This window comes from Trichechus manatus, unplaced genomic scaffold (assembly GCF_000243295.1).
Source record: "Trichechus manatus latirostris isolate Lorelei unplaced genomic scaffold, TriManLat1.0 scaffold00019, whole genome shotgun sequence".
NCBI classification, from domain to species: domain Eukaryota; kingdom Metazoa; phylum Chordata; class Mammalia; order Sirenia; family Trichechidae; genus Trichechus; species Trichechus manatus.
Genome location: NW_004443955.1, coordinates 3,033,784 through 3,057,967, shown reverse-complemented (window position 1 = coordinate 3,057,967; position 24,184 = coordinate 3,033,784). Strand labels below are relative to the sequence as shown.

The 24,184-nt window shown below is 42.9% G+C and overlaps 1 protein-coding gene across 1 annotated transcript in view; it reads left to right on the top strand.

The window, feature by feature from the left end:
* Positions 1–2,412: 2,412 nt before the first annotated feature.
* The window catches only part of GABRA5 (gamma-aminobutyric acid type A receptor subunit alpha5), a 157,050-nt gene continuing 135,278 nt past the window's right edge, over positions 2,413–24,184 (top strand). The window contains exons 1-3 of the mRNA XM_004372621.1: positions 2,413–2,560; positions 4,086–4,145; positions 4,508–4,667. Of these exons, the coding sequence (XP_004372678.1) occupies positions 4,582–4,667 (86 nt within the window). The 5' untranslated portion in view covers positions 2,413–2,560; positions 4,086–4,145; positions 4,508–4,581. The remainder of the gene's footprint in view (positions 2,561–4,085; positions 4,146–4,507; positions 4,668–24,184) is intronic.

Here is a 24,184-nt window from a genome sequence, read left to right as displayed (position 1 = left end):
TACGTGTAGGCTCTGAGTTTAGAACATCCTACGTTCAACTTCTCACGTTACAAGGCTCCACTTCCTCCAGATTACACTGCTTTTCATGATTTAGTGACCTTTACTAGACCTGCCCACACAAACACAGCCACTTTTCTCATCCTTTGCTCTAGATTGGGGTACAGAGTGGGCCTTCTGTGGGCACGTAACTCCAACCGTAGCTCACCTTCCCAGTTTCAGCTATTAGGCTTTACACTGAAAACTCAATTCTTACCAATATGGGTCAAACAGTGAGGTTATGTGGAACTAGGGTGCCCTCTGCTGCATTCTTTGCTTTATTTCATTCAACAGTAAGGGAAAATGCTAGTGATGCAAATGGGAATTCAGCTGATAGACCAGGACAAACATTGAACTATGTATTAAAATAAACCTTATGGAAATGTAATGAGTATTCTTCTAAAACTGTAAGGTTCTGACATCTCTTATTATTTCACTCTCCCCTCAGATCCATCTGACATGAGGCTATGTTACACAAACCTTAGGAGAGGCTGGGTTACCATTCCACCACATGTACAGCAACACACCGAAATACAATTTTAAAGAATGGATCTTACTTAAAAGATAATTTTCATATATTCAATGACATGCATTGAAACTAAGCTGATAGAAAACTTACAAAAACCATGGATAATTTAAATGTAATGCATCAAAATAACGTAAGCTCAGATATAGTTGACATTTTATTCTTCAATCATATAAATATTATTGCTAAGAATTAATGTGTATAACTCTAAGATAAAAGTAATCTTTTGTCTATGTATTTTTTTTTTCTGCAAAAAATACTGAATAACTTCATGTGACAATCAGTAGTGCTATAAATTCACTGGTTATTTGAATTCTTTGATTTGCATTATGCTGTTTATTCCTGAAAGAAGAGTAGCAGTCACTGGTATTTCTAAACCTAGAATTCCAACATCTAACAGTTAAAAAATATAAAATCTGATTATCCATTTTACAATTGGAAAACTCTTTTAAATGATCATCTTTTCTATTTTATATTTTATGTAGGACTACTAGAATCAGAGTTATTACTGTGTCTAAATGGATTTTTAGAATAAAACTTTCTGTGTATTTGCAACATATGTATATATCATTATATTCTGTTATTGGAATACACTTATAACTTCCCATTAGGGTGTTATGGAATTTTTGGAAGATCCAAAAGCACCAGCAGGTTATTTGGACTTGGAATACAGGGTATTTGACATTAACGGAAGAACTAAGGCACTTAATTCACTCACTGAAAGATTAAAGTTTTTTTCTAGAGAGGAGTTAGTAATTTGCTTTTTTCACAATTATTGTCTTAAAAGTGACCATAAATAATGCAGTTTCACAAAACGTGTGCGATAATAATATAAACCCCATGTCTTCAGTGGTTTAATCTTAAATCATGAACCTTTTTCACTGACTGTTCTCACTGTCAAAACGCATCCGTCTCCCGATGAAACAAGATACTACGATTTTGAAATTAAGGAACCTGCTTGCTTTTGAAGTCATCGTATTTGTGCTGTTTGAAGGGAGCCCTGTTTCTGTCAGCATTCACTTTGGGGGGGGGGGCATTGGACAGTTGTCATTAGTGCCACCTTCATTCCACAGGAACTGCACCACTGAGACCAGCGTCAGGCATGATCACAGTAAAATCACAATAATAAAATCTCACTGTGTGGGTGGGCAACTGGAGGCAGTGCACCTTGGCCAGCTCCAGGGAGCTCCTGCCCGCAACACTAGATCAGCTCAGGTCTGCAGAGCCCTCCTCTTCCTTGCTGTTGACAAAGTGGTCTCTTGTCAAGAAATGAACTTCAGAAAAACCCCAAACGATGCTACAATTAAGTAAGGGTGTTATTCTAATCAAAGGCGACCTGGTGGCACAGTGGTTAAGTGCTTGGCTGTTAACCGAAAGATCCGAGGTTCAAATCCACCAACCACTCCTTGGAAACCTTAGGGGGCAGTTCTACTCTGTCCTGTAGGGTAGCTATGAATCAGGAATTGACTTGATGGCAGTGGGTTTGGTTTTGGCAGTGGGTTATTCTAATCTAATCCAATTTTACTCCCGCCTCCCCACCAGCAATTAATACCAGATAAATAGGAAGTTCACAAGCTAGTTCATTTCTGAAGAGACTAAGAGAGGCCAGCCACGAAAAACTGAGGAAGGACCAAGGTCAGGAGACGGAGGCACCTGGACCGGCCCTTGAAGAGGAGAGAGCTCCCAGAACAAAGGCCCCTGTGATCCCAGGCTCCTGCCTGCTGAAACTCCCTTTACATCTCTGGCGACATTACTGGTCCAAAAAGGGGAACCCGTGTTTATTACAAGAGGCACCGAAAACGTGACTAAAGACCCTCAAGAAACTTCAGAAGAAACATGGCCTCTCCCAGCAGGCCTACCCGCGGGCCCTGAGCCCGCCCCCTCCGCGGAACAAGACCCAGAGCGCATTTGGTGAGGGCCTGGCGTCCTCTGCCGGAGCACCTGCGAAGGAGCGATCGATCCTAAAGCCCACAAGACGACAAGTGGCGCTTTCGAGAGGTGAGAGCGAGCGCGCGCGGGCGAGAGACAGCGAGAGAACGAGCGAGCGCGGGCGCGCGGGGCGCGGGCGGCTGCGGCAGGGAGGCAGCGCAGCTCCGGGCGCGGTGCACACCGAAGCCGCAGGGCAGCGGCGAGAGCGCTGGGCGCCCGTTGCGCTCGGCCAGGAGCAACGGGAAGTTCTTGCTGGCAGCATGAGGCGGTGACGCCGCACCGGCCCTTGGCGCTTGCCAGGCGGGCGCGAGGAGGAGGAGCAGGACGAGAAGGAGGATGCACCCTCGCCAACCGCTCACCTTTTGGGGCCGGCGCACAGGGTAAGCCCCAGGTGTGCGGGGCCGGGCCGTGGGGCAGGAAGCTGGGGAAGAGGAGAGGGAGGGCGGGCGTTCCCGGCTAAGGCCGCACGCTCTGTTTGGGGCGCCCGAATCGAGGGCTGCATGGCCGAGAGGGAAGGCGGAGATCGAGGAGGGGACGCCGGCCGGAGCGCAAACTTTGCTCAGGGTCGGGGCGAAGCGGCGTGCTGGAGGCAGAGGCGCCCTGGTCAGCGCAGCCCTGCCGGACGGGGCGCCGTCCTGCGCTGGGGGCCCACAGCGCAGCGGCCACGGGGCCGCCGGCTCGGAAGGAATGAGGCCGGGGCGGGACCGCCACTGCCGCTGGGAGCCAGACCGGCGAGACTGCGACCCAGAAGGGTCCCCCGTTGTGGCGCCTGCGGGTCGCTGGTGTTGCTTGGGCGGGCTGCTCAAACCCCGCGCGCGGTTCGCGACGGAGAAAGGCGCTGCGGAGCGGAAGCTTGCCTCGGACCCGGGGCCGGGAGCGAGGAGTTGAGCCAGGGCCGGCAGTGGGCCTCAGAGGAGCTGCGAGCCGAGCGCTCGGCTCGCCACAGCGGACGGGGAGCGAAGCTGGCCCTGCCGGGGCCCAGGGCGGCGAGTAGCCGAGGCTGCGGCTCCGCAGTGCCCCTCCTGCGCCCACCAGCACCGCGTGCGGGTCCGGGAGCCCAGCGGGCTCTCCTTGGCGTGCCTCGGCGCGCGGCTGACGGGTGGCGAGAGGCGCCGCCTGCCGTTTCCCATACCCGGCACGGCGCGCTCGCTGTCCGGACTCCGGAGACGAGCCCAGCCGACCACCGACCGTCTCCCTGCACCTTTGACAGGAGTCACAGAGAGTCTTCGCTTCTGAGGTGGAAGTACCTGTTGTGGGTTTCCTAATTCTGAATTTGTCTGGGGCTCCTCGGGAAAATGCTTGTTTCGAACGTGCTGTGTCCATTATGCGCGCACTGGGAAATAGGTGCATTCACTAAGGTTGGTTGCAAAGCCTAGCAGCCACGACTGGCTGTGTCTCAAATGCATTAATTAGGGCCCAGCACTGAACTGAGAGACTTCGGTCTCTCAGTAAGATGCAGTGACTATTACATTAGTCAGTCATTGAGGCGGATAGCTGAGAAAGTGGTGACAGTTATTAAAGTATTGTGATCCTGTAGCAAGACTTGTTTCTTAAATGTGACTTTCCCCCCTTCTTTCCGCATACTTTCTCTCAGCACTTTGCAGAACAAGGAGTAGTTTGCTGGCTTTGAACACGTGGCAAATATTTCAGAAAGGTAAAATTCTCCCACTTGTGGATTTGACAGAAAACAAAATGCAGTTGCTGAGGTTGCTCTTTTTTCTAATACTAGGGACAATGAGTCATTTGATAACGTGTATTTGAGAAAAGGAGAAAAAAGGTACAAGAATGACTCTGAACTCTAAGTAAATGTGGAAATTAAGTTGTATTATAACTTCTTTCCTGCCCCAACTTGCTGCCTAATGAACACGTAATTCCTGGCTTGGAGCTGAGGCTGGGGAATGACAGCCAGCTTCCCTTTCTTTGTAAATTATAGAGCGTTAGCAGTATGATTTGATTCCAGAAATTGACACTAAAGCACTCGTGCTCATATGCAATTCCCCTTTGTGTACCTTTCAGTTGCAAGATCAAGTTGGAGAAAGGAATAGTTATTCTTCCAAATTCATCTACTTCAACTGTTATTCTCATTGGGAATGGACAATGGAATGTTCTCTAGTTTTATCATGATCAAAAACCTCCTTCTCTTTTATATTTCCGTGAACTTCGCCAGTCACTTTGGGTGAGTTATTACCTATACTTTTATTTTATTATTTCAGGGACAAAAATGCCTTTAAAACACCTTAGCAGAGCAGTACATCACTCAGAAAGCCCTGGTAAATCAATAAGAGTCCCTGCCCTGCCTGGCACTTTCTTCTTGAGCAAGGCTACTCCTTGTGTGGGGTCTCTGCAGTGAGTCAGAGAACAGAGGCAGATCATGTTCTCAGAAATAGGAGCAGAACATGGTTTCAGAGTCAGCTGCATTTCCACTTACTCAGGTTAAAGCAAGATTCAGGGGTTCATGCATAAAGGACGTTTATTGCTTGTTAGACAAGACTGGGTTCAACACTGTGACACTCTCACCCAAGAGCCTTGCACTTGTGATTGCATGGCCATCTGAATGCAGGTTTAGAAACAAGAATCCACAGGTGCCTGGAGATCTCAAAGACACTTCTGAGGTTCTGGAATTATCAGTGTCATTAACCTCCTTCATTTTGGCCTTCAGTATCCGTGTAACAATTCCAACCTTTCATCAGACTAATGATAGCCAACATTCCAGATAAATATTTTTATCTGTCATGCTGTTCCTCCTCTATCCATCTCTATCCTCAGAAATGTTCTAGCTAATCAAAAGGCTTGTAATTTGAAGTTGGGGTACAATTATGAAATTGAATTTCAAGAGAATGTGATAAAAATAGCCAGGCGTTAGTTCTGTTAGAATCGACTCTGCCCTGTGTCAGTCATGAAGGGTTCCAGGGAATGCAGTGACTCAGCCACAGAGAGCTCTTCTCACTGGTAAGGAAGGAGGACCCTCCCAGGCTAATGGTAGTCTCTGTTTGTCCCCTGGACATCTTCTGCTCTTCTGGCTTTTCCAGGCCTTATACAGAGGGGGAAACAGAGAGAAAGAGGATGTGACTCTCCCAAGCCCCGTCACTGGTAAATGACCACACCAGGATTGTAGTGCAGGTCTGCCAGAACACAAGCCTGAGCCCTCAGCCAGAACTCTGTCCAGGAGAACGGAGCTCAGGAGTACCAGCCAGCTGTCCCCCTCCCACTATCATGAGGGAGACAGTCCTGCACGCTAATCATGCTAATGAGAGCACCTGGCATTACAGCCCTTTCAGCCATCCAGAAACCAAAAAAAAAAAACCTTGCTGTCGAGTTGATTCCTACTCATAGCGACCCTATAGGACAGAGTAGAACTGCCCCATAGATTTCCAGGGAGCTGCTGGTGGATTCGAAATGCCAGCCTTTTGGTTAGCAGCTATAACACGGCCTAGCTCTTAACCACTGTGCCACCAGGGCTCCAAACCCATTGCCACTGAGTCACTTCTGACTCATAGTGACCCTATAGGACAGAAACCCATAGGGTTTCCAAGGAGCGGCTGGTGGATTCGAACTGCCGACCTTCTGGTTAGCAGCCAATCTCTTAACCACTACACCACCAGGGTTCTGGGAAAGAGCATTTGATGTTTTTCTTGCCTTGTTTCTCACCCTTGTCCTTGGTTTCCTTACCTGTTAAATGAAAGTTTTCTTTTCCAAAGTCCCTTCCAGCTGTTAAAGTTTATAAAACATGATGTTCATAATGCTTCTCTGAAAAAGGTGTGTGTATAAGTGAAATTATACAGAATGTTCTGTTTTCCAAGTTAATATATCAGGTAATTGGTTTGTTTTACTGATGTCCTGCATAGATAGAGCAATATTTTGGAAGTGAGGAATATGCTAGAATTGAGAAAACATATTCTTTATATCATTTTGGTCAAAATATATTTTTCTGAAATTGTATTCTATAGGCATGAAATTATTACACTCCCTGGTAGATGAAAGCCGGGAATATGAAGTAATGTGCATAGGAGTTCACCAATTAGAAGCAGTTATACTTTATTATTTAATTCTGTAGCTTTCTGAGGTCATCTTCAAAATAGATACATGTTAGTTTCTGGAGGCTAATACTGAGCAATGTGGTAGAATTCCCCTCAATAATTGAATAGAAAATTGGTTATTGGAGGAGTTTTAAAATCTTTTAAATATAAGGTCTCTAGCCCAGTCTAATACATACTAACTGCAGAAAATACGTGAGATACAGAAAAGTGTAAAAGAAGGGAAATACCTTTACTTCCACCACTCGGAGACAGTCATCTTTCAAATTTAGGTTTGTTCCTTCTTTTTGTTTCTACGTATATTTTTATATAGTTGAGATCATACCGTACATTCAATTTTCTATTTTTTCATACCTAATACTTTATTACAAACTCTTTAAAACATACAATTTTAAAATGGATGTACCTTATTGCAGTGCACGAATGCTTCATTGTTAAGTGTTGTTGTTATTTGCTGTCGATTAGATTCCAACTAAAGGCGAGCCTATGTGTGCAGAGTAGAACTGCTCCAATGGGTTTTTAAGGCTGTGACCTTTCAGAAGCAGATTGTCAGGCCTGTCTTCCAAGGCACCTCTGGGTGGGTTCAAACCACCAGCCTTTTGGCTAGTAGTCGAGGGTTAAGTGTTTGCACCACCCAGGGATTCTTAGTTAACTACTTCCCTAATTTGGGATGTTTAAATTGTGTCTGAATTTGCTGTTATAAATATTACTGTAGTGAACATATTTGAGCTTGCAACACTTTTCAGTATTTGAGATTGTTTCTATCAGAAGATATTTTTAAAAGTGGAATTTTACAGCAAGTTCTCGCAATGCTTTTAACTGTTGACCCTGCATGTCCAGTTGCTTTGATGAAGCAGGCTCTGTAGCAAAGTGGGACAGCTGAGTTCCACTCACCCTGGCCAGCAAGCATGTGGATTTCAGCTGCCATAAAAGACCTTGTGATGTCTGGGGCACAAGTCCTACTTATCACCCTTCTTTTACAAGGCATTTATAGCTCCTCTCACTTTTATATTACTCTAAATGTACTTAAGAATATGTTTGTCAAATCCCAAAGAAAGTTTCATAATATTTACTTGACTTTAAATCTTGATGAAATGATAACTCATGATGTAGAACACCTATATTTATGTTATCAGTTTTAGACAAATGCCAAGAACAGCCTTAAGGGCTAAGCATCATTAGCCCCATCTCTCTGAGTTGGCTTTGAAAGTGAGGTGGATGAATAGCTTCCTTGAAGCTCACCCTTGAGTCCTCTCTGTTGTCTCCCCATTGCATGTGTGATTTGGCCACGCTGGCCCGTGTGTGTGTTACTTGACTACACGTGGTTTGCAGAGCCTTTTTACAGCTGACCAGTCTAGGGACAAAAGGGACCTTCTTCTGAAAGGTGTTCTGTACTTCAGGCTAGAGAGAATTTTCTTTTCTCTAAGGTTAGGGGAGAAAGAGTTTGGGCAAGCTCTTCTTTTCCCCCAGAGAGTTTTTTGTGATCGGGTTCAATTGAAAGGTGAAAGGGAAGCACAAAGGACCATTCTTTGAACATGACTCTAGGGCAAAAGAAATACGAATTCCTGTAAACATGTAAAAGAAGCCAAAGAACTGGCCGGAGAAGTAAACAGTGTTATAGAAAATCAGACTGGCACAGAAGGAAAAAGGCAAAGTGGTTTTGTGCACGTGAAAGTTAATGTGCAGCGTTTGTGAAAAGTGTGCAGATTGGGCAAGCAGAAAAATTTAAGCATGTCATGACAAGTAAAAAAAAAGGTGATTACATTAGATAATTAATGGGAAATTGCTTTGGAAATGTATGAATACTACATATAACCATATATTATTTCTTCTTCTCCTCCTCCCATTAATGTTCTAAATTTGATCTGAGTCACCAGCAGCAAATTTGCAATAGCCTTTATAATTCTTCTGTTCCTTTAAAATTATATAACAGAGCTTTGATTCAAGTGAATAACAGAACAGAAGCCTTGACTGACAGTCAGCTTTATGCTCTGTCACATTTGGAGGCATGATATTATATGAGGCATTGAAGTTATTTTGGCAAGACCAGTACAGGCACACCTTGTTTTATTGTGCTTCGAATTATTGAGCTTTGCAGATATTGCGGTTTTTAGAAATTGAAAGTTTGTGGCAACCTGTGCTGAGCAAGTCTGTCGGTGCCATTTTTCAACAGTGTGTGCTCACTTTGTGTCTCTGTGTCACATTTTGATAATTCTCACAGTATTTCAAACTTTATCATTATTGTTGTATCTGTTATGGTGTTCTCTGATCAGTGAATTGATGTTAGTATTGTAATTGTTTTGAGGTGCCATGACTGCACCCATATAAGATGGCGGATGTAATCGATAAATGTTGTGTGTGTTCTGACTGCTTCACCAACCAGCCGTTCCCTCGTCTCTCTCCCTCTCCTAGGGCCCCCCATTCCCTGAGACATGACAGTATTGAAATTAGGCCAGTTAATAACCCTACAATGGCCTGTAAGTGTTCAGGTGAAAGGAAGAGTCACACATCTGTCACTTCAAATCAAAAGCTAGAAATGATTGAGCTTAGTGAGGAAGGCATGTCAAAAGCTGAGATAGGCTGGAAGCTAGCCAGGTTGTGAATGCAAAGGAAAAGTTCTTGAAAGAAATTAAAAGTGCTACTCCAGTGAACAAGTGAATAATAAAGTGAAATAGCCTACTGCTGATATGAAGAAAGTTTTAGTGGTCTGGATAGAAGATCAAACCAGCCACAACATTCACTTAAGCCAAATCCTAATCCCAGAACAAGGCCCTAACTCTCTTCAATTCTCTGAAGGCTGAGAGAGGTGAGGAAGCTACAGAAGAAAAGTTTGAAGCTAGCAGAGGTTGGTTCATCAGGTTTAAGGAAAGTAGCTGTCTCCAGTAACATAAAAGTGCACGGCGAAGTAGAAAGCCCTAATGTAGAAGCTGCAGCAAGTTATCCAGAAGCCCTAGCTAAGATAGTTAATGAAGGTGGCTACACTAAACAACAGATTTTCAATGTAGACGAAACAGCCTTATATTGGAAGAAGAGTTATAATTACCACGATCTAGGACTTTCATAGCTAGAGAGGAGAAGTCCATACCTGACTTCAAAACGTTAAAGGACAGGCTGACGCTCTTGTTAGGGGCTATTGCAGGTGGTGACTTTAAGTTGAAGCCAATACTCATTTACCATTCTAAAAATCCTAGGGCCCTGAAGAATTATGCTAAATCTACTCTACCTATGCCCTATAAATGGAACAACAAAGCCTGGATGACAGCACATCTGTTTAACATAGTTTACTGAATATTTTAAGCCTACTGTTGAGACTTACTGCTCAGAACAAAAGATTCCTTTCAAAATATTACTGCTCATTGACAATGCACTTGATCACCCGAGAGCTTTGATGGAGATGTACAGGGAGATGAATGTTGTTTTCATGCCTGCTAGCACAACATCCATTCTGTAGCCAGTGGATCAAGGAGTAAAATCACCGTTAAGTCTTATTATTTAAGAAATACATTTCGTAAGGCTATAGCTGCCGTGGATAGTGATTCCTCTGTTGGATCTGGGCAAAGTCAATTGAAAACCTTCTGGAAAGGGTTCACCATCCTAGAACATTTGCGATTCATGGGAGGAGGTCAAAATATCAACATTAACAGGAGTTTGGAAGAAGGTGATTCTAACCCACATGGATGACTTTGAGGGATTGAAGACTTCATTGGAGGAAGTAATCAGATGTGGTGGAAATAGCAAGAGAATTAGAATTAGAAGTGAAGACTGAAGATGTGACTGAATTGCTACAAACTCATGGTAAAACTTTAATGGATGAGGAGTTGCTTCTTATGGATGAGCAAAGAAAATGGTTTCTTGAGATGGGATTTACTCCAGGTGAAGATGCTGTTAACATTCTTGAAATGACAACAAAGGATTTAGAATATTACATAAACTTAGTTGATAAAGCAGTGGCAGGGTTTGAGAAGATTAGCTCTAATTTTGAAAGAAGTTCTGCTGTGGGTAAAATGTTACCAAACAGCATCACACGCTGCAGAGAAATCGTTCATGAAAGGAAGAGTCAATCGATGCCACAAACTTCATTATTGTCTTATTTTATGAAATTGCCACAGCCACCCCAGCCTTCAGCAACCACCGCCCTGAAGTCAGCAGCCATCATCATTGAGGCAAGACCCTCTACCAATGAAAAGATTATGACTTGCTGAAGGCTCACATGATAGATTATCATTTTTTAGCAATAAAGTATTTTTTAAATTAAGGTATGTACATTGTTTTTTTAGACATAATGTTATTGTACATTTAATACACTATAGTGTAAATATAACTTTTATGAGCACTGGGAAGCTGAAAAATTTGTGTGACTTGCTTTATTGTGGTGGTCTGGAACTGAACATTCACCCCATTGTATAATCCCAAAAGTCTTAAATCAGGTCCAAAATCTCATCTTCTAAATCAAATATGGGTGAGACTTCAGGTGTATACCATTCTACGGGAAAATTCCTCTTCATATGTGAACCTGTGAAATCTAGACTACAAGTTATCTGTTTCTAAAGTACAACAATGGTGGAACAGGCACAAGGTAGACATTTCCATTAAAAATGCGAGAAGTTGGAGGGAAAGAAGGAGTAACAGGCATCAAACAAGTCCAAAGCCCAGCAGAACAATTTACATTAGCTCTCAAGGCTTGAAAATAATCCTCTGTTCTCTGAGACCATCTAGGCAACGGCCCTGTCTCCAGACCCTGGGTTTTGGCCATGCTGTCTGGATTCTGGGTGGAAGTGTGTCAGCCCTGGGCTTCAGCCCCACCTTCCGTGCCCAGTGGGACAGCAACTCTGCTCTCTTAGCTTTGAGCAGCCTCATTCTCCTATTCCATCTGAGTGGTGACTCTACCTCCTCAGCCCTGGTAGGCTCTGTTCTTCTGCCCCTTGGGCATGGCAGCCCCACCCACTCAACTTTGGTCAGCAGCCCCATACACCTGGCACACCTTAATGACAGCTCCACACTCTGGAACCGAGTTGGCGAAAATCTGACTCTGCAACGTAGGAGGCTGTGGCCCCACCCTTTGAGATCTAGGGGAATGTGGCCCCACCCTTTGAAACCAAGAAGGCCCTGCTTCCCTGCTCAACAGTTCTGCTGATCTCTGAACTGCTCCAGGGACAGTCCTTTTCTCTTCTTGGAAGGCAACAGATGTAGCTCCTTTGGCCTGTTTCCTGCCTATAGAATTCCAAGAGGCAGACAGCATTCTTTCCTTTCACTCTTTCTCTGTCCCATTCAGTCTAAGCTGATGGGTTTTCTGCTGTGGTAGTTGGTTAGATGCATCAGTTACAGGCTTAATCTCTTTAACAAAAGATTGTGGAGACATGTCCTTGGTGAACATTCTAGGACATGTGTCCTTAGTATGTACAACAGAATTTTCTAAATCTTTAAGCTTTGTTTTCATTTTGCACAGTTCATTTTTAACTCCATCTCTTTCCTCTTGTGTTTTACTGTAAGTGGCAAGGAGAAAAATTTAAAAAATTTTTTTTAAAAAAAATTAAGATCTTGCTTAGAAATCTCCTCGGCCACATATTCAAGTTTATCACTTACAAGTTCTACTTCCCACCAAACATTTGAACATAATTCATACAAGTTCTTTGCAACTGCATAGAAAGTAGCATCGTTCTTCCACTGCCCAATCACATGTTCATCATTTTCTTTTAAAGCCTCACCAGAAGCACATTTAACATCCACATTTCTAGCAACATTCTGTTCATGCCATATGTATTCTCTAAGATGACAGAGACTTTCTCCATAGCTCTCCTCACTTCCTCCTGAGCCCTTACCAGAATTGGCTTTGACATCCATAATTCTACCAACAGTCTCTTCAAGGCAGTCTAGGCTTTTACAGTTAGGCACTTTAAAACTCTTCCAGGTTCTACCTATTACCCAGTTACAAAACTGCTTCCACATTTTAGGTATCTGTTAGAGTGGCACCCCACTCTTCCAGTACTATATTCGGTCTTAGTTATCTGGTGCTGCTGTAACAGAAATACCGTAAGTGGGTAAATTTAACAAACAGAAATTTATTCTCTCACAGTTTAGGAGGCTAGAAGTCCACCAGCTCTAGGGGAAGGCTTTGACTCTCTGTTGGCTCTGTCGGCTCTTGTCTCCTCTCAACATCTGTGAGACCAGCATTCCTTAGAAATCTCCATGTGTCTTGGCATCAGTCTTCCCCTGGGTCTAGGAGATTCTCAGCACAGGGACCCCAGGTCCAAAGGACACGCTCTGCTTCTGACTTTTGTTTCTTGGTGATAGTGATGTCTCTCTCCTCTCTGTTCGCTTTTCACTCCTTTTATCCCTTGTAAGATAAAAGGTATGGCTCAAGCAAGGGTGTGACTTGAGTAAGGGTGTGACTTAAGTAAGGATGTGACTTCAGTAAAGTGGTAAGGACTTGACTTGTGTAAGGATGTGAGTTGAGTAAGGCTGTGACCTGAGTCATGCTGTTTAGTAAGGGGAGGACTCAAGGTAACCCCATACTAATCCTGCCTCATTAACATATAGAGGTTTAGGGTTTACAACACATAATTACACAGTACTGCAGAATGGAGGACAATTACATCGGATTACAAAATGGAGGACAGTTACACGATACTAGGAATCATGGCTTAGCCAAGTTGACACATATTTTGGGGGGACACAATTCAACCTATGATAGTCCTTTTAAGTGCAAAGTTCTCTCTTGCAAATCTCCAGTTGGCAACTTGTTCCTGACTGTGGCTGCAGATTCATGAGGCCCAGGACAAACAGCCATTGCAAGAATTATAAAAACACCAAGAAAACATAGCTGAAGCTGTTCGCTCACACAAAAGTGGTGGAGCATATAAATTAAGACATCAGGAATGGTCATAGATCAGAAATGTAGTTCTTGTATGTAGCAAAAATTTTGGTTGACTAAGACTGGGATCCAGTAATGGTCAACATTTTTTTAAAAGGTACCAAAAGAAAATATTTCCAAATTTTATGCTTTATAAAAGAAATTTCTAGCTTGTTCGTCATGTCAGTAGGCAGTAAGTTGGGTAAGGCCTAACAAGAATGTAGAAGGACACAGAGTGTGCCTCTCTGGTGACACCATCAGATTATCAACTCAAAGATGAGTCACTAAGTCAGTTCAGGGAGAGAAGTAGAATGTGGGCTTCAGGATTAAAAATGTTAAATTTCATAAGATGCATGTTTTAATTGGTGTGATATTTCAGGGGAAAGTATTATAGTCAAAACTAAAAAAAATCTCATAATAGAACGCTGGTGTTAGCAGCAATAATTACTAGTTTTTATATGTGTATATCTCTCTAATTTCCAGAATGCATTTTCAAAAATTATACTATTTAAATTTCTGAAAACCCTCATTTTGTAGGTCAAAAAAGCTCATGCAAAAGCACTGAAACAAATGTGTCCAAGTTTCCCTGCTGGGAATTGTTTGAGTTAGAGTTCCACTTCAGGGTCCATGTCAGGTCTAGTGCTCTTCTCCATGGCATGGCCTTTTCTAGAACATCATAATACTTACGGTACATATTTAAAGGGAAGAATGAGGAGAAAGCTATATTTTGGAAACAAAAGAATATTCTAATCTAGAACTCAAATACCATCCTGCTCTAAAGACATTGGGTGTACTGCAACCTGAATAATACTAAACACAAAATGTGAAATATAAAGTGCAATCCTATATAGAAGGGATCATATGAGAAGAAGAAGACGACATATTTTATCAGACAGGCCTTAGCAGTTCATTGAGAAGTCCCTATTTCTTTGTATTTATTTTAAAAATTACTTCAAAATCAAAAGACAAGCCTAAAAATTAATTTTTAGTGTCAAAAAATAAAAATTGGCTATCACTGTACAATAGATCTGATTCCTGGAAAATATTTAGGGATAGCATTAGGTATCATTCTGACAGAGGGAATGTATTAATCTGATCACGTTTTTGGAGCATTCACCCCATGCTCCACATAGCTCTCAAGATCAGGCTACGTGGTTATGAATGCTGCAGCTATGCATTCACAGTGTGACATCAGAGATATTTCTTAACCTACCTGCCCTTCAGTTTCCTAACCTCGAAATCTCTAAGTGGAGGTAATAATAGCTTCTACATCACAGGGCTGCTGGAAGGTTAAATTGCTCAATGTATGCTCAAGTCCAGATAAAAGTAAGTGCTCAGCACACCAACTCTCCTTCTTAGTGTTGTGAACAGTACACCAGGCTCTACTCTCAAAGGCCCCACTCCATGGGTGAGGACCACATTCCGATTCACAGATAATTGTGAATTATGATGGAGAATGCAGTGAAAGTGTTCATGATGTGCTCAGGAGCTAAGGAGGAATGCTACCCAATAAAGGTGGACCAGGACAAGAAGATTTCAAAGAAAATTCATGCGGAGTTACACGAAGATTGTCAGGCAAATAGGAAGGTGGGGCAAGGTCACTCCAGTAGCCTGAGGATCCTGTTTAAAGGCCATAGAAAGTAGAGTGAACACGGTGTGCCTGGGGCCTTGAAGTGGTTCCCAAAGGTCACAGCCTAGAGAGTGGACATGAGGCACCCTGACCTGGGCATGGTTCTTAAAGATCATGGCCTGGAGAGTGAGCAGGGGCACCCTGTCCTGGGAATGGCTCCCAAAGGTCACAGCCCAGAGAGTGGACATGGGGTGCCCTGACCTGGGAGTGGTTCTGAAAGGTCGTGTCCTGGAGAGTGGGCATGGGGCACCGTGACCTGGGAGAAGTTCCCAAAGGTTATGGGCTAGGGCTTGTGTAGGAAGTGGTGAGAGGTCTGTCGTTCCCATTTTTCTTGTTCAAATAGTGCCTGCCATATGCAGATATTGGGGATGCAATAGCAAACATGACAGACAAGGTCACCCTCTGTAATGAGTCTGTAGTGTAATGGGGAATTAATTAGCAATAATGTGTTAGTTTTCCATTGTTGCCATAATAAATGACCACAACTTAGTGGCTTAAAACAACATAAAATGATTATTTTACAGTTCTGTGTGTCAGCTGTCCAGTGTGAGTCTCATTGGACTAAAATCAAGGTGTAAACAGACTGTGTTCTTTCTGGAGGCTTTAGGGGAGGTCTGTTTCCTGCTCATTCAGGTTGTTACCAGAGTTCACTTCCTTGTAGTTGTAGGACAGTGGTCTCCATTATCTTGCTGGTTGTTAGCTGAGGGCTTTTCCTGGCTTATGGAGGCCACAGAATCCCTTGGCTCATGGTCTTCTTACTCTGTCTTCAAAGTCAACAGTAATGGGTGGAGTCTTTCTCACATCTCATCTCTCTAACCCACTCTTCTGCCTTCCTCTTCCACTTTTAATGGCCCATGTGATTTCACTGAACCCTTCTGGATAATTTAGGATAATCACCTATCATAAGGTCCGTAACCTTGATCACATCTGCAAAATCTCCCTTGCGTATTCGCAGGCTCCAGGGATTAGGGCATGGACATCTTGGAGGGACATTGCTCTTCTTTCCACACCAATGTTTGAATCCTTCCCATGACCAGGCATTGCTCTAGTTGCTGAGATCCTGCCTTCAAAGGAGGCACATTTTGATGTGTGTGAGACAGACACTAGCAAATGAGTATCAGTTAGGTCAGGACAATTGCTATAGAGAAAACATCAGAGTAAGGGATAGTGAATGTGATGGGGAGGAGAGATGGATGAACAGAGACCTGAAGGAGGTGAGGACATAACAGTGCTATTAGCGAGAAGAGTGAGCAGGCAGAGGGGAACAGCGATTGCAAGGGTGCTGTGGAAAGGGCATACTTGGCATGTTAGGAGTAGCAAGGAAGCCATAGGGAGAGAGGGGAGGGTTGGTAGGAGGTATGATCCAAGAGGAAGTCAGGTGAGGGTAGCTGTTAGATCACATAGGACCTTGGGGGCCATGTTAGGTAGGACTTACTTTGTAGGTAAAACAGGGCCATTGGGTGGTTTTAAATAGAAGTGAAACATGATCCAATTTAAATGTGATGTGATATGACTTAAATTTGCAAGGACTGAGTAGAAAATAGAATAGGATGTGGGTTGCGGGTGGGATAAAGGAAGAAGTAGCAAGGGCAGTTCAAGAGGTAACTGAGATGATCCAGGGTAGAGACTGTTTTGGCTGACAGGACTTGATGGACTGATGTGGGTATGAAAGAAAGAGAGAAGTTAAGCATGACTCCAAGGTACTCAGCCTGAGAAACTGACAGGTCCAGTTGACTTGTTGCTGAGCTGAGGAAGACAATAGGAGAAGAGGTTTTGGTAGAGAAATCATGAGTTCAGTTATGGACATGCTGAGCCCTGTGAGATGCCTGTTAAGATATCCACGTGGAGTGGCCAGGCAGACAGTTGAAATAAGAGTCTGTAGGGCAGAGAAGGTTTGAGGCTGGAGACATGAACTTGAGAGTTTTCCTTGTGTGTACGAGTGGTCTTCAAAGCCATTTGATTAGATGAAATCAGTTAGAGATTAAATAGGAAAGACCCATGAACTGTACCCTGGGAGGTTCCAGTGTTTAGAGGTTAGGAAGGTAAGGAGCAACAAGAAGACTGAAAAGGAGAGGCCAGATGAGAAGAACAACAAAAGTAGTGTCTGCAGGCCAAGTGAAGAAAGTGTTGTTAGAAGTGAGACATGATTAGATATGTCAAAAGCTGCTAGTAAGCCAACTAAAATGAGAACTGAGAATTGATCTTGTACTTAGCACTGTGTAATTCATTACTGACCTCAGGAAGAGTGATTTCATTGGAACAGAGGTGGTGCAAGCCTTACCTGAGTGGGTTCAAGAGATTGAAAGGAGAGACAGCAGTCACTTTTAGTGTAGACAGCCCTTCCAATGAGTTTTGACAAGAAGAGGAACAAAGCATGGAGCATTAACTGGAAGGAATATGGGGTGAATGGGAGACTTTTTAAAGAAAGGAGGTATGACTGCAGATGACATTTCTGATGTGAATGATTAGGGTGTGAGGGAAACTGTGTGATAAAGACCAGGGTGGAACATGGTGCTACATAGTCATACATATGGGGTACCCAGTGTGGTGGAGAGTGAGAAGGGGGCTGAGTCTGGGAAAGTGGGCAGGGTGATGAAGGACACTTACCTGAGAGGTAATGGGGCTGAGGTTTATCTTGTAGACAGCAGGTTTCTGAGTACAGTACTGTCTCATTTGCATTCTGCACATGCATAAGTGTGGAGTGAGTTCAGAGCATTGGAAGAGAGAAGAACCAGTTGAGCATTTTGCATGTTAAGGACCGGAATGTGTCCGCACGAAGGATCGTGAGCAGGGGTAGATTTGAGCACTAGTGAGGGAGGTGAATGGGCAGGACTCAGCACCTTTCGGGTAAAGACCAAGAGGGTGGGAGGAACTCAGAGTGCTGCCTTAATATGTCATAATGCATGACTTTAGCCACATAAAACGTCTGTTACAAGTCTTTTTTATTTACTTAGAATTTTTTTTTCTTTTTTAAATAGGGTTAACTAAAATGGTGTGTGATGGAAATTTGATCAAAACATCACCAAGTGGTGCCATTTAGAGGTGCCTATCTACCTATCTACTCACCTGGTGGCACCCTGGTGGTGCAGTGGTTAAGCTCTGGGCTGATAACCGAAAGGTTGCCAGTTTGAACCCACCAGCTGCTCCTCAGGAGAAAGATGTGGCAGACTGCTTCCATAAAGATTACAGCCTTGGAAACCCCATGGGGGCAGTTCTTCTCTGTCCTCTAGGGTTGCTATGAGTTGGAACTGACTCAATGGCAATGAATTTGGATCTACTGACCAAAAAGTAACAAGTAAATAAACTGAAGATACATTTCTCAGAAGTCATTAAGTACTAAGAAAAGAATGCAGAAGGAAATTAAATTTAAGAAGACAGATAAGCTGCATTTCAAAACCAATCCAGTACAGTTTCCAAAGTAATTTCCCATTAAAACATGTCTGCAGTTGCCATTATTGATTCCATTTTATGTAAATCAAAAATGGCTGTGGCTATATGCAGAGACACTGCCACTAAGAAATACATTATGCATTCTGTTCACCAGCACCATTTCACACTTTACTTCGGTCATATATGCAATGCAGCAAACTCAAAAGATTATTTTTTCACCAGAAACTATGAGATGACTCTTTAACGTGTACCCTTTAAAACACCAAAATAAGGAAAAATATATCAGGTAACAGTTGGTAACATGAAGCATCTTTAAAGATGGAATCTACAGTATATTATTATTATCGATTATAATAGTGTTAGATAAATCAGTAAAATCTTTTAAAGTTCTTCAAAAGGAAAGATACTTTTAGGTAGTTCTGCTACTGTAATTCCTTGCATACTCCCCTTCCTGGACAGAGTGAATTCTGTAGCAGGGTTAACCCTGTCCTGGTACCTGGCTAATTTTGGAGATTGCTTCCTCTGGATTCCCTATTCTGCCCGTATTTTAAGTTCAGACTCCTCCCTCTCCCTCATAATTCATCAGGACATCCTGCAGATGCCGCTCATCCATCCCACCTCCTATCCCCACTGCCACTTGCCTGAGTAACAGGTCTCAGTGTCTTTAGTCTTGCCTCCACCAAGTCCATCATTCACAAGTTGCCCAAGGACCATACGAAAGTGCCCTTCCTCAGAATGCCCTAACCTCCCCATCACACTCAGGACAAACCCTAAGAGTGTGACATAGCATGCCAGGTCGTTTCTGATTTGGCTTGTTCCCCTCTTCGCTGGCATACATTAATCTTTTTACCAAAGTTCTTATCTAAACTCTGCAAACACCATGTGCCACTGCTCACAACACCCTTTTGCATCCTTCTCTTTGACCTTCAACCCTGTCTTCATGTTTGAAAATTCCGCTTGGTTTTCCTCTTCTCTGACCAGAAACAAAGCTGTCTTTCTCTCTGTTGTGTTTCTGTAAAGTCTTGTAGACTGCATAGCTTTATGCACATACCATGTTCTGTTGAAATCCCCTTGTGAACATGACTGATCTTTCAAAATATAGTCATGCCCTTGAGGGAAGGGTTGCCATCTTTGTCATCTTATATGCCTAGTATTTACCACAATAACTGATACATTTGTTGAATTGAGCAGTTAGAATAAATGCTAAGCCAAATTAGATGACCCTCTGGTGACTTAGTGGAAGAGGGAAGTTCAGTGAAATCATTCAGAGTCTGGTCTGGCAGTTGGCTCACAGAGCACTCTGTCTGTTTCCAACTCAGACATGTCTAAGAATCATTCTCAACCTTGGCTGAACATGAGGATAACTTGGGGACCTGTAAAAACATGCTGCTGCTCATTTCCTCCTGTATCAGTTAAAGCTGAGTGTCTAGGGCTCGGAAATTGGGAAGAGGCTTTTCATTGCAAGAGGCTCAGAATCAGTTGCCTTGAAGGGACCATATGTAGGACAATAGGAGACAGACAGAAAGTTTCCACAGTTTCAGAGGTTACCCTTCCTAAAGACATTCATGTCATTTTTCCTAAGCACTTTAAATGAAAAAATAAATAAATAAATAAAACCAAACCGGTTGCTGTCAAGTAGATTTCGACTCATAGCTACCCTATAGGACAGAGTAGAACTGCCCCATGGAAGTTAGCAGCCAAGCAGTTAACCACTGTGCCGTCAGGGCTCCTTTTCAGCACTTTGATCATATAAACCCATTGGTGGTTATCTTAGTTATCTAGTGTTGCTATGACAGAAATACCACAAGTGGATGGCTTTAACAGAGAGAAGTTTATTCTCTCACAGTCTAGGAGGCTAGAAGTCCAAATTGAGAGTGCCAGCTCCAGGGGAAGGCTTTCTTTCTCTGTCAGCTTTGGAGGAAACTCCTTGTCATCAATCTTTCCCTGGTCAAGGAGCTTCACAGAGCAGGGACCCTGTATCCAAAGGACGCGCTCTTCTCCTGACTCTTTGTTTGTTGGTGGTATGAGGTCCCTGTGTCTTTCTACTCTCTTCTCTCTTTTATATCTCAAAAGAGATTGGCTTAAGACACAGCCTAATCTTGCAGATTGAGTCCTGCCTCATTAACATAATTGTCACTCATCCCATCTCGTTAACATCATAGAGATAGCATTCACAACACATAGGAAAATCATATCAAGTGACAAAATGGTGGACAGTCACACAATACTAGAACTCATAGCCTAGCCAAGTTGACAGATATTTTTGGGAGACACAATTCAATCCATAACAGTGGGCTACATTTAGAGGGCCCCCAGTTCCTCACTCCACTTCATCAGAAATCTGTAAAAGACCCAGAACTTGAAGTTCAGCAGAGTGCCGTGGCATAGCTTTTCAGAGAACACTTCCACTCCTCCAGCATCTCCTCCCTACCACCCCCCATAGCCCCACCCACCCCATAATACACTGCCCCACTCATGCTGGAATATGGGGCTCAGTGATCTCATTCCCACATTTTCAAACAAAAATCATTCAAAAACTATTCTACATATTCATTTCCTCTAAAAATATTAGGGATCACAGATCAGGGAGCCAAGAGTTCAAGTTTGAGTCAAGTCCTTATTCCTTTTGTATAGACTGATACTTAGAGAAGGAAATGTAAAAAATGAGAATCTGTTACCAAGGAAGGTTGCTTTCTACATTTGTGTTATGATCCCCTTTCTAGAATATCAATAATCTTAAACTGGTAGAACTGACAACATGGAGTAAATGTGATGTTTTGAAGATAATGTGAATTAAATACAAGTAAGGAAATACTTCATAGTTTTAGAGAACCTAGTTAATTAACTTTGACTGAAATAGAAGTGCAGGTTGCCACAGTTTTAAAGTATCTATGTTATGTCTAAGGCTATTGTCAATAATAATGGATCTCATCTCAGCTCACACAAATTCACTTCCCCAAAGAGCAGAGCAATTAGCTTATCCTGGAAGCAGTTCTTAGCTTACCCAAGGATAAGTGGAGCTCCTTGGCTCTACTTAAGTGTGGTTCAGAAAAGCAGAGTTGGAGTGTGGGTGGCCTGGGCCTGCCTTCTGGACCTCACAGAGTGAATGTTCAGTGGGATGAGGACGTCTTGTGTTTCCACTGGGGACTCGTGGATTGTACATGATTACTCACTGAGGGCATCACGCAGTGTTTTTGTTTTGTTTTTCAAGTGGTTTCAGCTAACCAAAATGAAATGAAATGAGTTACTTTTCTATTTCAGGAAAAAAAAACAGCAACAACAACAACAAAACACAGTTGCTATCGAGACGATTCTGACTCATTGCAACCATAGTGTTTTCAATGGCTGTTTTTTGGGAAGTAGATTGCCAGACCTTTCTTCTGAGGCACCTCTGGGTGGACTCAAATCTCCAGCATTTCAGTTATCGGCCAAGCAGCTTAACTTTTTGTACCACCCAGGGACTCCTCCACCTTCAAAGTAGTCCTTGAAGATGAAGCAGCTTGATAGAAGCGCTGGCAAGTCCAACAAATATCCATGAGGATCTGTGTACAGGCACTGTGCCAGGACTGAGAAAGCACACCTTTTGCTTTTTGTGATAAGGGAGAGGTCATCCTCTGTGTGGATAAATCACTTTTTTTTTAAATTGTTGTAGTTTAAGTGAAAGTTTACAATTCAAGTTAGTCTCTCATACAAAAATTTATACATACGTTGTTATGTGATCCTAATTGCTCTCCCTATACTGTGACAGCGCACTCTTCCTTTCCATCCTTGATTTCCCGTGTCCATTCAACCAGCTCCTAACCCTCTCTGCCGTCTCATCTCACCTCTGGACAGGAGCTGCCCATTTAGTCTCATGTATCTACTTGAGCTAAGAAGCACACTCTTCACAAGTATCATTTTACATCCCACATTCCAGTCCAATCTTTGTCTGAAGAGTTGGCCTCAGGAATTGTGTTAGTTCTGGGTTGACAGAGAGTCCGGGGGCCATGCTTTCTGGGGTTCCTCCAGTTTCATTCAGACCATTAAGTCTGATCTTTTTACTAGAATTTGAGTTCTGAACACCACCTTTCTCCTGCTCCATCAGGGACTCTTCTGTTGTGTTCCTTGTCAGGGTGGTCATTGGTGGTAGCCAGGCACCGTCCAGTTTTTCTGGTCTCTCAGGCTGATGAAGTCTCTGGTCTCTGTGGCCCTTTCTGTCTTTTGGGCTAATACTTTCCTTGTGTCTTTGATGTTCTTCATTCTCCTTTACTCCAGGTGTTTGGGACGAATTGATGCATCTTAGATGGCCGCTTGCTAGCTTTTAAGACCCCAGACACCACTCACCAAAGTAGGATGCAGACCATTTTCTTAATAAACTTTGTTATGCCAGTTGACCTAGATGTCCCTGGAAACCATGGTCCCGAGACCTCCGCCCCTGCTACTCTGTCCCTTAAAGTGTTTGATTGTTTTCAGGAAATTTCTTAGCTTTGGTTTAGTCCAGTTGTGCTGACTTCCCCTGTAGTGTGTGCTGTCCTTCCCTTCACATAAGATAACTCTTGTCTACTATCTAGTTAGTGAATTACCCTCACCCTCCCTCCCCACCCTTGTAACCATCAAAGATATTTTCTACTGTGTTTAAACCTTTTCTTGAGTTCTTATAATAGTGGTCTTATACAATATTTGACCTTCTGTGACTGACTAAATTCACTCAGCATAATGCCCTCCAGATTCCTCCATGTTATAAGATGTTTCACGGATTCATCCTTGTTCTTTATAATTGCTTAGTATTGCATTGTGTTACTGTACCATAAATTGTTTATCCATTTGTCCTTTGGTGGGCACCTAGGTTGTTTCCATCTTTTTGCTATCATGAACAGTGATGCAATGAATGTGGGTGTGCATGTATCTATTCATGTGATGGCTCTTACTTCTCTAGGATATATTCCAAGGAGCAGGATTGCTGGATCGTATGGTACTTCTATTTCTAGCTTTTAAGGAAGTGCCAAATCGATTTCCAAAGTGCTAGTACCATTTTACATTCCCATCAACAGTGCTTAAGTGTTCCCGTCTCTCCACAACCTCTCCAGCATTTATTATTTTGTGTTTTTTGGATTAACGCTAGCCTTGTTGGGGTGAGATGATATCTCATTGTAGTTTTGATCTGCATTTCTTTAATGGCTAATAATACTGAGCATTTTTCATGTGTCTGTTAGCCGCCTGAATATCTTCTTTGATGAAGTGCCTGTTCATAATCTTTGCCCATTTTTAATTGGGTTATTTGCCTTTTTGTTGTTTAGGTTTTGCAGTATCTTACAGATTTTAGAGATTAGACACTGATCAGATTTGTTGTAGCCAAAATTTTTTTCTCAGTCTGTAGGTTGTCTTTTTACTTTTTTGGTGAAGTCTTTTGATGAGCATAAGTGTTTGATTTTTAGGAGCTCCCATTTATCTAGTCTCTCTTCTGGCGCTTGTGCATTGTTACTTATGGTTCGTATTATGTTTATCCCATGTATTAGGGCATCTAGGGTTGTCCGTATTTTTCCTTCCATGATCTTTATCATTTTTTATTTTATATTTAGGTCTTTGATCCATTTTGAGTTAGTTTTTGTGCATGGTATGAGGTATGGGTCTTGTTTCATATTTTTGCTGATGGATATCCAGTTATTCCAGCACCATTTGTCTTTTCCATAATTAACAGTCTTTGGGCCTTTGTTAAGTATCAGCTGCTCATAGGTGGATGAATTTGTGTCTGAATTCTCAATTCTGTTCCATTGGTCTATGTATCTGTTGTTGAACCAGTACCAGGCTGT